The sequence below is a fragment of the Drosophila biarmipes genome, chromosome X (assembly GCF_025231255.1).
Source record: "Drosophila biarmipes strain raj3 chromosome X, RU_DBia_V1.1, whole genome shotgun sequence".
Classification (NCBI taxonomy): domain Eukaryota; kingdom Metazoa; phylum Arthropoda; class Insecta; order Diptera; family Drosophilidae; genus Drosophila; species Drosophila biarmipes.
This window is the reverse complement of record NC_066611.1, coordinates 19,036,874-19,049,920: the sequence shown is the minus strand read 5'-3', so window position 1 is coordinate 19,049,920 and position 13,047 is coordinate 19,036,874. Positions and strand designations below refer to the sequence as shown.

At 46.0% G+C, this 13,047-nt stretch overlaps 3 protein-coding genes across 3 annotated transcripts; all 3 read right to left on the bottom strand.

Annotated features, from left to right (window-relative positions):
* On the bottom strand, positions 1 to 5,846 carry LOC108023724 (protein yellow). Its single transcript, XM_017093360.3, has 2 exons — positions 5,439 to 5,846; positions 1 to 1,587 (listed from the first exon to the last, which is right to left on the bottom strand). Exons 1-2 carry the CDS (start codon positions 5,677 to 5,679, stop codon positions 194 to 196), a joined length of 1,635 nt encoding a protein of 544 aa, XP_016948849.1. The 5' UTR covers positions 5,680 to 5,846; the 3' UTR covers positions 1 to 193.
* Positions 5,847 to 9,996: 4,150 nt separating this feature from the next.
* On the bottom strand, positions 9,997 to 10,209 carry LOC108023325 (uncharacterized). The gene has a single exon (XM_017092629.3). It carries the CDS (start codon positions 10,207 to 10,209, stop codon positions 9,997 to 9,999), a length of 213 nt encoding a protein of 70 aa, XP_016948118.1.
* A 2,049-nt stretch (positions 10,210 to 12,258) lies between these two features.
* LOC108023324 (uncharacterized) lies at positions 12,259 to 12,807 on the bottom strand. Its single transcript, XM_017092628.3, has one exon. It carries the CDS (start codon positions 12,801 to 12,803, stop codon positions 12,417 to 12,419), a length of 387 nt encoding a protein of 128 aa, XP_016948117.1. The 5' UTR covers positions 12,804 to 12,807; the 3' UTR covers positions 12,259 to 12,416.
* Positions 12,808 to 13,047: the final 240 nt, after the last annotated feature.

Sequence of the window (13,047 nt, the reverse complement as noted above, 5' to 3'; positions counted from 1 at the left end):
AATCATTTATTTATTTCTTGCTTAAAGTACAAAACTAGGTGAAATTCTTGGATTGCCACTGGCCAAAACATCGTGGGATATGTATTAAATAACCGCTGTTGCCCCGTGTTTAAGATTCGTTTCCTCGTGATTTAAATATCCTATCATCAAGCGTGTGGTTGTGAAGGCGCCCATGCTCCGTGCACGGGTTGGGTTAACCCTGGTGCTGGTGGTGCCACCAGCCGGACTGGCGGGAGTTCACGTAGGTCTTCAGGCCCTCCGGAGCGCCCGCCTGGACGGGCTGGTGGGTGGGGAACAGGTGGGGGCCGCTCGTCTCGTAGTTGATGCCGTTGTGCTGGTTGAAGATGTAGGCCTTGGGCACCTCAACGCCGGCGGGACCCACGGCATTTGAGGACACGCTGATGCTGGAGACCACGTTTCCCGAGCTGGCGGCCGGCAGGTAGGTGCGGCTCGGCGGCGGAGGCGGAGGCGACGAAACCCAGCTGGTCTGCGGCTTCTGAGGCAGCGCAGGGCGATACTGCTTGGTGTACGAGGGCGGGCCAATGGGCAGGGCGGGCTGCTTTGGAATCGAGACGGCATTCGGGGGTCCGTAGGCGTTGTTCCGCAGATCGCACACCGTGTTCTCGATCAGGGTGGCCAACGGGGCCGTGTAGATGCGGAAGTTGATGTCGGAGTAGTCCAGGTCGGAGAGCAGGAAGACGGGCATCCTGTCGGACAGCACCCACACATCCTTGTTCTCGTCGATCTTCACGTCGGCCGGGAAGACCAGGCCCACATCGTCGCGGTCCACAATGCCGTGGAACTGGGGGGAGTACGGCATGGAGGAGTGCCAGCAGCCCACGGCGTTCTGGTCGATCAGGTTGAACAGCTCGATGCCGTCGTCGCTCATCACCCGCGCGGTGGTGTGGGCATTCGGACCGCGCTCGTCCAGAGCCACGAAGTCGTGGTAGCTGTCCTCCGTCCTGGTCTCGTCGCGCAGCACCCGCGTGGAGACGGCGAACTGGCGGTGGCTGGCCAGGGGACTGAAGTACAGGGTGCGGAAGCCGTCCGAGCGAATGGGCGACAGGGACATGCCGAAGATGCCCTCCTCGCCCCACTGGAAGTTAATGCCGGCCACATTGAAGTCGCCCCGCAGGGGGTCCGGGAAGAAGTACGAGTGGGCCGAGAAGCGCCACGACTTGTTCAGCTCCCAGGAGTAGGCAATCAGGCCGTAGCCCAGCTCATCGGAGAAGTAGGCGAAGGCGTCGTCGCAGCTCTTGCCAATGTCCACGGCGATGTTGGCGATGAAGGTGTTCGGGTTGGTCTCCACGGCGGGCAGCTCGTAGCGCCGGATCCTGGTGTCCGTGGTCAGGTCGAAGACGTTCACGGCATAGGGGCAGGGGTTGGTGGTGGTGTTGCCGATGCCCACGGTGCCGGTGTCCAGCACCCAGAGACGCCCGCACTCGTCCACCTTGATGCGGTAGGCGGTGGTGATGCTGTTGGCGCAGTCCCCGGCCGTGTTCGAGCGCCAGTCCGGGTAGGGAATCAGCTCCGGCGAGCCCGTCAGGGTGCGGTCCATGTTGATGTAAGTCAGAGTGGCAGGGATGCCTAGAAGACCGACGAAAATAGAGATACAGTAAGCAAAACTAACTAGTTTCCCAATTCCAATAGAAGGCTGTCTCATTAAAAGCAAAAGTAAAATGGGAATAATCGTTATTGCCCCTCAATCATTACATATTTATTTGCAATTTGTAAGACTTGACCTGGTTTACTTTCAATAACCATTGCATTTAATAACAAATATGTATCTTAAAATTTATAAAAAATTATGCAAATATGTGCCAACTTTATGATTCCACTTAGCAAATGTGCGCTGTCCGCCAGATAATAAAAACTGAGTTGGTAATAAAATAAGTACCCTCGTTTCTGTCGCCAAAAACCCAATTAAAATCCTGAGACTTGTCTTCTCAGAGGAAAGAAGTCGTTTGGGTGTTATGCAAATGGCTTTGCCACCATGTTCGACACCCGGAACTCAAATTATAGACCATTGCGCCGCGCTAACGACACTTTTAGTCTCTGGAATTGTACAATTTCTGGGAGTTCTATGTGGCTGAAGTGCCTCGCCTTGGGTAGACTTGAGTTTGAGTCTCGAGTTGGCCCATAAAACGGCACTGTTGCAAGTTGCGTGCAATTCGGATGTCATTAGCCGGCAGACTGAGGCAACCCGCTCTGACATCACCATCAATATCTATGCATCTAAGCGGTACAACCGTGATGCATTGTTGATATAATGCGACGACCACCGCCAGTGTCTCGAGCGATTTCCGCTCCAGTTGCTTCTTTTCCATATCTCTTGGTTAATTGAATTCCCGGCCATTTCTGGTCTCTGACTTTGCCTACCTTTTTCTTTCGGTGTGGCGGGCGAGCGACTGCCACGCCCCTTGGCGGACCGCACCGCCCCATTCGGTCTGCCCATTAATCAAAAATTATGTGATACATCTGACAGCGATTTTTCCGCCCCATCGGCGCTTTTCACTTCGTGTGTTTTTCAATGAATTGAGTTGTTCGACGGGGATTTGGGAAATCGGTTACTAATGGCTTTGATAGCGAGGTGCGAAAATAAATACCTAATTGATTGTGTATAGCTAATTTATTATAATGGAAATCTTCAATGAAATGAAGAATATGAATTCTTTGGATGCTAAAATTATAGGCAGTTCCCAAGTATTTAAAGAGTATTTTTTGGAATTTTCTTTGTTTAAAAGGGAAATGATAGCCTAAACTTCTAGATAATATTTATGAAATATTTCGGTTAGTTCCAATCTTAGGTTTATAGAGAAAATTAGTCATAATAAATATGTATCTCTAAGATAATTTCTTCGGAACTAAGATTTTTCTTTGGAATTAACTGACTCGCTTTTCATCTAACAAAATGCTTGACAGCCCAAAAGTGTAATTGAATTATCAGCATTCTTGTTTTATAGATTTTTTGGTAAGCCAGCTATCGAGTCCCCGCCCCTCGTGAAAGTCCGCCATTTTTTGAGATCTCATTTGCGATTGAGATAGCGCCGCTTCTTGGCGCAGACCACACAGGCAGGGGCTGTGGTGGCCAGTGCGTCCACTCGATGGCTCAATGGCTGAATGGCTCCGTGGATCAAGTGGCCAAGTGGCTGGATGCCCGGCGGCTGGTGGTTCAATGGCTAATGGCAGCCTAATGAATCCGTATGGAACACGAGCTGTTGAGTCGTTATCCGGCCAATTAAAGTTGGCAATTCTCGGCGTTCGCCGCAGTCGCAGTCGCTCGATCGCATTCGCATTCTCGTTTCAATTTCGAATTCGATTTCTCAGACTCGATTTCAATTTGTAATCCTGTCGCCCAGCTCATTTCGTATGTGGGAACAGACGGCGAACACATGCCGCAATAACTGTCTGTTTATTTAGTGATCGGAACTGATTTACACGAACCTTCGTCGGGGGATTATCTAATGGACTTCGATTGGCCCAAGTCCCATTAATCATGGCTCATAACTGTCAACTCAGGGGGATTTGGTTCGAGCACTTGTTGCCACCGCAGATTTGCTCCGACTAATTGATTTGCTTCGATGGCCATTGAAGCGTGCCTCCAAAAACTCCGCTTTGCCGCAACTTTCACGTGCTTTTGTTTGCTTTAATTCGGGCTTTATTTTTTGCCGATTCGGCCTTCTGGCTTTTTGTTATTAATGCTCGGAGATAGGCGTTCGAAATCTATTTCAAAAGAAACGCCAAGGTTGGGCCAGAATACCGGGATGTACTTCGTAACTACTAACATTTACTAATTAAGTTTTCTTTGAAATGGTCCTATTTGAAATTTGTAATCTTAATACCTCATTATTTCACGCAACTACTAGCCTTTATCTTTTTATTTATCAAGCTTAAACAATCTGTATGAGTTTTAGATATAGTAAATAACTAACCAACTTGAAATTATGAATCTTTTGCCCATTATAAAATATTTAATTTATATTGTAACCCATAAACGTTTACCAAATCATCGATAAATCAGTGTTTCCTGCCTCCACTTGTGAAATATTATTTTGTGGCAATTTTGCAAGCTGGCGAAACAAAAACCATTTGCTAATTTGTGTGTGAAACAGCCTCTGGGCCGCAGAACAATGTCTTTATACTCAGACTTTGTGCAACTCTCACTTCGATCCAACTGAAAGCTAATCATTGGTTAATGGCAAAATGCATAATAAGTTATTGTGTGTGATTGGATTTCCATTTCCATTTGTGTGGGGCGACCCTGGGGAAGCCTTCACAACTCGGATGGTCATATAATACCATATAATGCCAATGCCGCGCTATTGGCTCCGATTTTACAACGGTTAATTGTTTAAGTTTTCAAATGTAAATGCAGCACGCAAACGCGTATTACAGCCGGATTTATGAGAGGTCAACGCGCTGAACACTGAAACCCGAAAACCGTCTATCAAAATCTTTGTCACTTTTCTGGAACTTCTATTGGGTTCTTTCTTAGCCGGAAATGAAGTGAGTATTATAACAGATTTAGGGTTTATATTTAGGTGAGCTACCACATATTTTAGTAGGTTTACTGGGAAATATTCGTTGCTACTCCTAGGGTTTCTACAGAAAACTAAGGAGAAACAATTCCTAAGGGGCTAAATTCATACTTTTAGTATTTTAACCAAAAGTTTAAAAAATTCTTAATTCTTAAAGTGTTCAGAATATAGGGTGCATATTTAATCTTTTATTTATCTCTTCATAGTTTCAAATTTTGAACTTTTTCTAGCACACAAATAATTCAATTGCATTTTTTAAACAGACTGCTATTTTTAAGCCTCCTCTCTCATAAAACACATATGTTCTATTTAAACATTTAATTTAAGGTTCATATTTTTAACCACTTTTAAATTAAACCTTTTTTCAAGGAAAATAAAACAATAATAGAAATGTTCTATCTAAAATAATGATATATTATATTATACAATTTATAATTAATATAAACACAAATTGTAATGCATCTTTCTATTCTAAAAAAAGGATATTTTTATCCGGCTATAATGCCCTACTATAAATCCAGAACTTGGTCTTGTAAAACACCTATGAGAAACCCTCCTAGTCCGCACTATGTTAGATACCCACAGTATTCAACTACGTAACTGCACAGATACTAATCTGCGGTAAATATCTCCGAAATACCTCACACATTTTTGCCGCACGAACTGTCAATTTGTTTACGGCATCCGTCGCTATTTCTGCGCTGATTTTCACTTGTATCGCACTCTGGTTTTGGTCAATTCGAATTTGGCCATATACGAAAACTGTGAACCGCGGCCAATCAATCACTTAGATTCCACGCCCAATTCGTAAGTGCTAATGATGCCCAAAGCGGGACGGGCTCACTGGCAATCTGCCCGGCTCCCCAAAAGGAGCTGCTCCCGGCCAGAGGACCAACTTACCATCTCGCCAGCGGGGCACGGTGACGAAGAGCCGGCTGCCGAAGTGCTCGACGCCCACGGGAAGGCCGTTCTGGGGGACGTAGTCCCCGCTGGCCAGCGCCTGCTCCTTGAGGCGGGCGTTGGGGAAGGCGAAGTCCAGCTGGTTCCAGTTGTAGCGCTCCTGCAGCTTGTAGGCGGCCCACGAGGGCGTGGCCAGGGCGATCAGGGCGATCACCAGGATGCGTCCTTTGTCCTGAAACATGGCACTCAACTCTGCGATCTCAACAAGCACGCCGGACACTCGGGCAAAAAAAAGAAAAAAAACAGCGAACTCTAGGTGCAGTGTTCTCAAGGAGGTTCTTGAGCTAGTATCTGGGTATCTCGGTATCTCTGAGGTATCTGTCTAATCCTCTTCTGTGGACCGTGGCGCGCTTACGACTGTTGGCCACAATATGTCGGCCACGTTTTATATGAGGTTTTTTTTCTCCGAAGACGAAGGCAGGCCAATGGAAGCGAAAACGAAGGCGCCAACTTCGGGGTTTCAGCCATTCGGCTGCTTTCGGTGGCTCGGGTGGTGGTCCACCATGCGGACTTTATGGTCTATATGGTCACCCGTGGATCGGCCACTTCGGACACTTTGGTTTCTTCTAGTGCGTGGCTTTTGTCTTCGCTGATTGATTTTCACGCATGTTTATTAAGTGCGAGTATCTCGGGCCCCCGAATCCCCTGGACCGGCCAACACCTTTCGCCGGGCTTGCCATTTTTCATAAGGTTTTGAAAGGGTATGGTCTTTGGTCTTTGGTTTTTGGCACACCGAATTCTCCGACACTCCTGGCCTTCAGATACGTTTAGGATTCAGCTGATTTATGTGCTAGGCAATTACGAAACACTGGGTTCACTTACAGTGGGTGAGAGTATTTTTGAATCTTTATTGAATACCATGCAACGTAGGTACGAAATACTTTACCATCTACTGATTTTCTTTGATTATTCATAATATTATTTTAGGCTTTATGGCTTTCTTACTTCATCCAAAGCTTTTAGTTTAATTATTTCACACATTTTCTGTGGCAAATATGTTTGTTTTAAATGACTCTAAATTTAGATCACAGCATCTGCTGCACTTACCAATATTATACGATATAAATGTAAATAAACCTGATATGCACTTAATAATTATACTTTTATACAGAGTATCTAGGACAGGTCTTTGCTAACAGCATTAAATATGAATTACCTGGGCTTCGATTGGCTTGGCTTTGATTTCGATTGGGCAGCTCCGATGATTCACAGTCCGGCGAGGGCCAAACAGTTGGTTTCCGCTAATTATGAGCAGGTGATTTTGGCATATGTATCGCACACTCAGCTCGAGGTTACATAACCGCCGAAATTAAAGAAGTGCGTTCCGGCACTCCACTCAGCTGGCCGTAAGTTGCAATACTCTTGTGGTCCCTGGGGACCACCTGGACTTTAGGGCGCCCTAAGTGGGTAATGCTCTAATGGCCATGGCCGCAAGCGAGTGCGAAAACCCGAAAATCGCACCGATTCGCATAACTCTCTTGGCCCAACTGCAGCTGGTGCAAAAAAGAGGGAAAATGGCAAAAATAAAGCTATACCACACGCATAATGAACGAGCCAAATGGGCAAAGATACGTTTACGACCTCCGCTGACGAAGTGGTTTGCATTAATCTGGAGACCCACCAGCTACACTTCGGCCAAGAAAATGTCTGGGAAATAAGCAAAAAGATGGAGGAAATATTGAGCAATGCTGGGGAAAACAAATATTCCTAGGGACAGTTTCCTAAGAAGAAGTATTTCAAATTAGCTTCATAAGTTCTGTACAGAACATGCCATAAATTTATATATATTTTTAAATATTTTTTACTTCTTTTCCCGCAGTTTCATCAATGCTTCGCCACTTATGCGTTGCCGATTTTATGCAAAATGCGAAAAACTCTTGGCCCGCGGAAAAGCGGTTTAACTCGATCCCTTGGCCGCATTCTGCGCTCGGCTCACCCACAGAAAAGTAAGCAGCCCAACTATGTGGCACATAATTGCGACTAATGCTGCCTTAATTTATTGCGATCGGCAGGTCCGCAAAAGCCAGGCCGAAACAACCAGACGCTTATTAATTAATTGTGTGTGCTCGTTGCATAAGAGCCGCGTATCCAGCGAAGGCGCACTTAATGATGCGATCGCCGGCAGCCGTTGAACCTGCAATTTGAATCGAATTGACTCGTTTTCAGTCGCTCAGTCCGTATTTATTTTCATTTTCATCTCGTCGTGTGGGATGCTGTGTTTGTTTGGGTTACAGTTTTCAGTTTGCAGTTTGCAGTTTTCAATTTGCTGTTTTGCCAGACTTCGGCGGCGATGATTTATACGCGCTTTTCCCCATAATCGAAACGAGTTTGTCCCGGCGAAAAACAAAACATCATTATCAAGTGGAGCGCACTAAGTGGCCGAAAAGAAATACGGTGGCAGCGGAACATGGCAGAAAGTAAAAAATAAATAAGCGAATCTCTCTGGCATAATTGCCACACGATTATGCAACCGGCATGCAACATTAGACATTATTTACACACAGGACCGCTGCGAGTTAGCCGGAAAATCAAGCGAATGCCGAGTGACATTGCCCGGCCCGTGTTTCATGTTTTGTTTTCCTTTTTCCCCACTTATGGCAGCCTGAACATTTTCCTTTTTATTTTCTCCCCCCAGTGTTGGCCAGGGGAAAACCTGTTGCCCAACCGCCGTAACCTTAGCCAGAGACACCCATGCCGCGCAGCACTTGCCGTTCGTTGAATACAATGTTTTCGGCGCTGGCTGCGTTTTCAAGTTCAATGTCCACGGCCCTGACCGCCGGGTCCCCTCTGCCTATCTGCCAGCCGGATTTATTTGTCTTGGCCAAAATCAGACAGGCCGAGAAAGAGATTTCCTGCTCGCGGGCATGCACTGCGCCAAACGCACCCCCACAATCGTCTTCTTCAGTTGGTAAGTCCACCAAAAGGCCCTAAGCCATGGCACATATTATGCGTAAAAAACACCAGTTAGGGGTGTACTAAAAATGATTGGCACAAAACTATTGCATGGGCTCACATCAATTAGGCGGATTGAGCAATTTGCAATTTACATTGAAACAGACGAGAGCGCCTTTTGTGTGTTTTAATAGCCAGCGGGGAATTCGATTAATTTATTCAAGCCAAAAGCGGGGAAATTTAGATCTCTCCATAAGCGAGTTTTAGCTCAGAAAATTGCGTCCTTAAACGGAATAATTAGATGCCAATACAAGGCGCTGGCCGCTCACTGCGCAAAAAACTAAGCAAATAAGTGAATAGAGGTTGCCGTAATTTGATTTCGGTGTAGACATGCCCGCGGCATTGCCTCACACATAATTTGCCTGCAACTGCCGCGCCGCACTTGTCTCAGGCAAGCGGAAAAATCCGTGGTCGCGAAAAGCCTAATGGTAATAGCTTTTCCAGCGAGTGCATAAATCCGTGGATCGCGCTCGAAATTTATGAGCGCCCCGACGACTTACTTATCTAAAGCCGCCATCGCCGCATTTCTTATGGGTCTTTAAGACCGCTCAGCGCGGTAATCGGGCGATTATCGATAAACAATCGCAGCGATCTCCCCAAGGCAACCGTTCGATAAGTGCGGGCAAATGAGATTGATATACTTCGCCTCAACTGGTCCCTCATCCCGTTCCGCAGCTCCGACTTAACGTATTACCGCCTCATTGGCCAGCAGTCACAACACTCGGGCACCACAATTTGCAGCCCTCAATTAAAGTAAATGGAAAATATTCATAAAGAAGCACTTATCGAAACTGGGTTTACGGGCTCGATTAATTTCGTTAGGCGTATTCGCAGGCAAGCGGGGAAATACGCATAAAGGCAGGCGCTTTCTGAACTAAGGATAATTGTCCATTAAACAACCCGAACTGGCTCTGTGGGTTAGGTTGGTTGCGGCATTTGCGGTGGGTATTTATAGGTCGAAATATAAGAGGGGGAGAGTGATAGGTCGACTTTTTAGATTACTGGCTGGCAAAATGAATAGACATCAAAATACGATTTTAGCAAAATTAAAACATGCATCAAATAAACTAAAAAAAGGTGAGACGATTTTAAAATTTAAGTCTGAATTATAATTATTTTTTAAATATAAGTGTTAGGCTTAAAAACATATTTAATTTAAGACATGATTGGTTTGTTACATTTATTTACATTTAGATTAAATAGGTTGATTTCTACATTTTTGGTACATATTTTTAAGTTAATTTGTGCAATGAACTTGATATATATTTTAAGACTTTAACTTAAACTTTTGATACAAATTACAATTTAATAAAAACAAACAATAAGTCTAATGAACTCCCACAATGAGTAAATTAAATATTTTAATTATTTAACTTTTAATTTAGTAAAATGTATCATAACAAGAACATTTATATACGGTTTACATTATATTCAGCTTTAAATAGGTTTATTGATTATGGAACACCATAAATTCTTTGCAATTAAAGTACATTAGATTAGAAAAAAAAAACAAAAGATTGTTAAAATCCTCTAGAATTCCCGGGCTCTAGTTCCACCACCATGTAGGAGCGGCAGTGGTGAAGTCCGCCACGTTGAGGTAGTCCTGCTGGGCGTCCTCGGGCACGGAGCCTCCCGACTCCGAGTCCTCGACCAGCGACTCCTCCGGTTCCCCGGCCTCCTGGGGCTTGGCGCTGGCCAGCGAACCCATGATGGCCAGGACGAGCACCAGACCCAGGACGATTTGCTGGAAGAACTTCATGTTGGAGATGCTTTTGGACTGGTTGTGAGTGAAGAAAGCTACCCGACGGCCGCCTTTTATAGTCCAATTTCGAAAATCGCAACTAGAACTCAGGTGTTTTGCTGGGTATTTTCCGGCCAGCACTGTTTGCCTTTTCACATGCCGCAGGAGAAGAAACTGGGCTATGTTTGCTCTGGTTAATTTGGCACGGGGAATTGAGCTGGTGAGGGTTTTTTTTCTGCCACCGAAATTGAGATGTGCGTGTTGCGATTACTTTTGCCGCTGGACGAGCGTTTATTGATTTCCTGGTGAAAAGCAGTTGCTGCCGCTGCCACTGTCGCTTTTGCTGCCAATTAACTGGCTAAAGAGTGGCAGCCCCGGCCCGGGTTGCATCGAAAACGTCACAGCCAAGTCGTCCTCGTCGTCTTGTTTTGGCACTTGCCTCGCCGCAATTAGTAATCAATTAAAAAGTATTTAAATTGCAGCAGCTAAGTGACTGCCGCCCGGCTTCCCCCTGGCTAATGGTGCCACCATTTGGAGGCGCTTCTGGGAAGACACGATGCCACTTCCGGACCCAAAAAACAGAAATGGAAACTGAGGAGGTGTTTTCCCAAGAATCGATCTCGTCTTGGAAAAGTTCCCATTGCAGAGGCCGGCCAATTATCGGCGGGAGTGATTGAACTAGCCCAGGGCTAGGCATCGAAACGATCCCCGCTGCTTTTTCGAGTGTAATTGGCTTGCTGAGTTCTCGTTCTTTTTTGGCAATGTGAAGGACCGCGTGTCGAAAGCCAAATTGTAAGCCTCCAGTTATGCATAAAAACGGTGCCTTTGTCTGGGCCAATTAGGGCCCAGCGATAGGCAAGAACATAGATATTATAATAATTATCAACTGAAGCTGAACCGGCCGAAGCCAGCCAATTTCTGTTTGAACAACTGCTGCTAAACGGAGTTCTAAGTGGGGTGGTGTGGCTTTTTATTTTCCGCTCGTGTCTTGGTGCCGTTGGTGGAAGTGCCAGCTGGATGGGTAGGTTTTGGCCAAGCTAAACGACCGACCTTGGGCTCTTGGCCACGCTCTGCTTCCTCGCGCTTTGACGACACGCCGTCCAGAAGGTGCACTGACAGGCAGAAGAAGTAAACTGCCTTAAGTTGCCAATAGTGTGGGTTTAGCAAGTTCTCCAGCATTGAAATACCTATTTGACCCGCCGATTACCAGCCCATTTTGGCCAACTTTTCAGATCGGAAACGAGCTTGGCCCGCAATAGCCGAGAAGTCGAGAGTTCCGCCTGGGCTTTCGATTGCCTATTTCGGGGGCGATTACGCATACGCCCCGGTGTCAAGGCTGGCAATGAGTTGCTCCAAAGGTGTACGCAAAGCAGCAATGAATGTACTTCCATTCGGTTGGGTAGCAGAAACAGGAAAAGGGGGTATGTCCGGTGAGGTCGAAGAGGGGAGTACCCTTTATTAGAGTGCTGATTGGGGTCTGTACCTTGTCAAATGAAAGGCAGCCATAGGTCTCCTAATAATACATCAAACCTTACTTCTAGAAAATACTCTTATGGGCGATACAAGTGAGGTACCCTCCAAAAGGGTATTGAAAACTAGCCAAAATAATTCGCCAATTGGCCTGCAAATACCCGAGTGACTTAGTGACCCACCACTCCCCGCTCATGATTTTGGCTCTTGGTCCTCTGCCCACAAGGCTGAGCGACACTGCCGGCAATGCATCCAGCCATCAATCACTCAATGCTATCATTTCACTTTGCCATCGACTCGGATCGAATCAAAGCAAACAAATTGAGCCACAAAGCACGGGCCAAAACCGCCAGTCATTTCCCAAGTTCCGATCGGAGCCGGTTCGCTGTGGGCCAACTCCCCGGCTGTGGAGCGGATCAATGGGGTTTCCAAATCGTTAATCCAACACCTAGAGCCCCCTGCTATTTCGATCATTGGGCAAACTTTAGTTCAAAAGCTGTTGGCCAGATGGTAAATGTCTTTGGCTTCGTGATGAAAGCTCGGCGGCGAGTGGATTGTGTATGGGAAACTGTGGTCGAGTAAATCAAATGTAAAATGTAGGAAAGTTCTTTAAGAAGTACTCAGTACGAATTATATTCAAAGAGAGCTTACAAAAAAATACTTTAAAACGTATATATTTATCCTACATCTGAGTGCTTAAAAAGGAAAAAAAAGTTAGCTATACAACCTAATTTATGCTAATTGCTGTCCACAGTTCAGTTGAACCACCAAGGAGCAGGAGTGGGCGCATAGTTGGCCACGTTCAGGTAATCGGGGTTGCTTTGGACCACGGTTATCGAGGTGGGCACAGCCCAAGCTCGACCCTCGCTCCTGCCAGGCTCTCCGGGATCTGGCAGAATCCTCCTCCGATTCCACCTCAATCTCTTGCTGTTCGGCCGCTGTTTAATGGTATCCGAGTTCGAGGCTTTAACATTTTCCTGTACCCGCTCTCGTTCGAGCTCATTGATGGCCTCCAAAATGAGACTCAACTGTTCGTTGCCTTCTTTTAAAAGGATTTCGGCACGGGGCTCGTCACTTTTCACTTCGCTTGAGAGTAGAGTCACTAAGACAAGAACAAAAAAAATAATCCACTGGCTCGACATGGTGCTGAACTCGATCTACAGTGTTCTCAGGGAATTATCCACATATTTATACGCCACCTGATAAACAGATAAGCTACATCTGTTGATATTGCATCGATTATTCTTGACATCGTTAGGTTCTGTTTGTGGAGCCCCAACGCCTTACGTAATGCTGGGTAAATGTTTGGCCAACTTGGAGAATTAGAGATTAGAGGTACAAAAGATCGAGATCGCAAAGTCAAGGTCAAGTTCCATATTTTGGGGT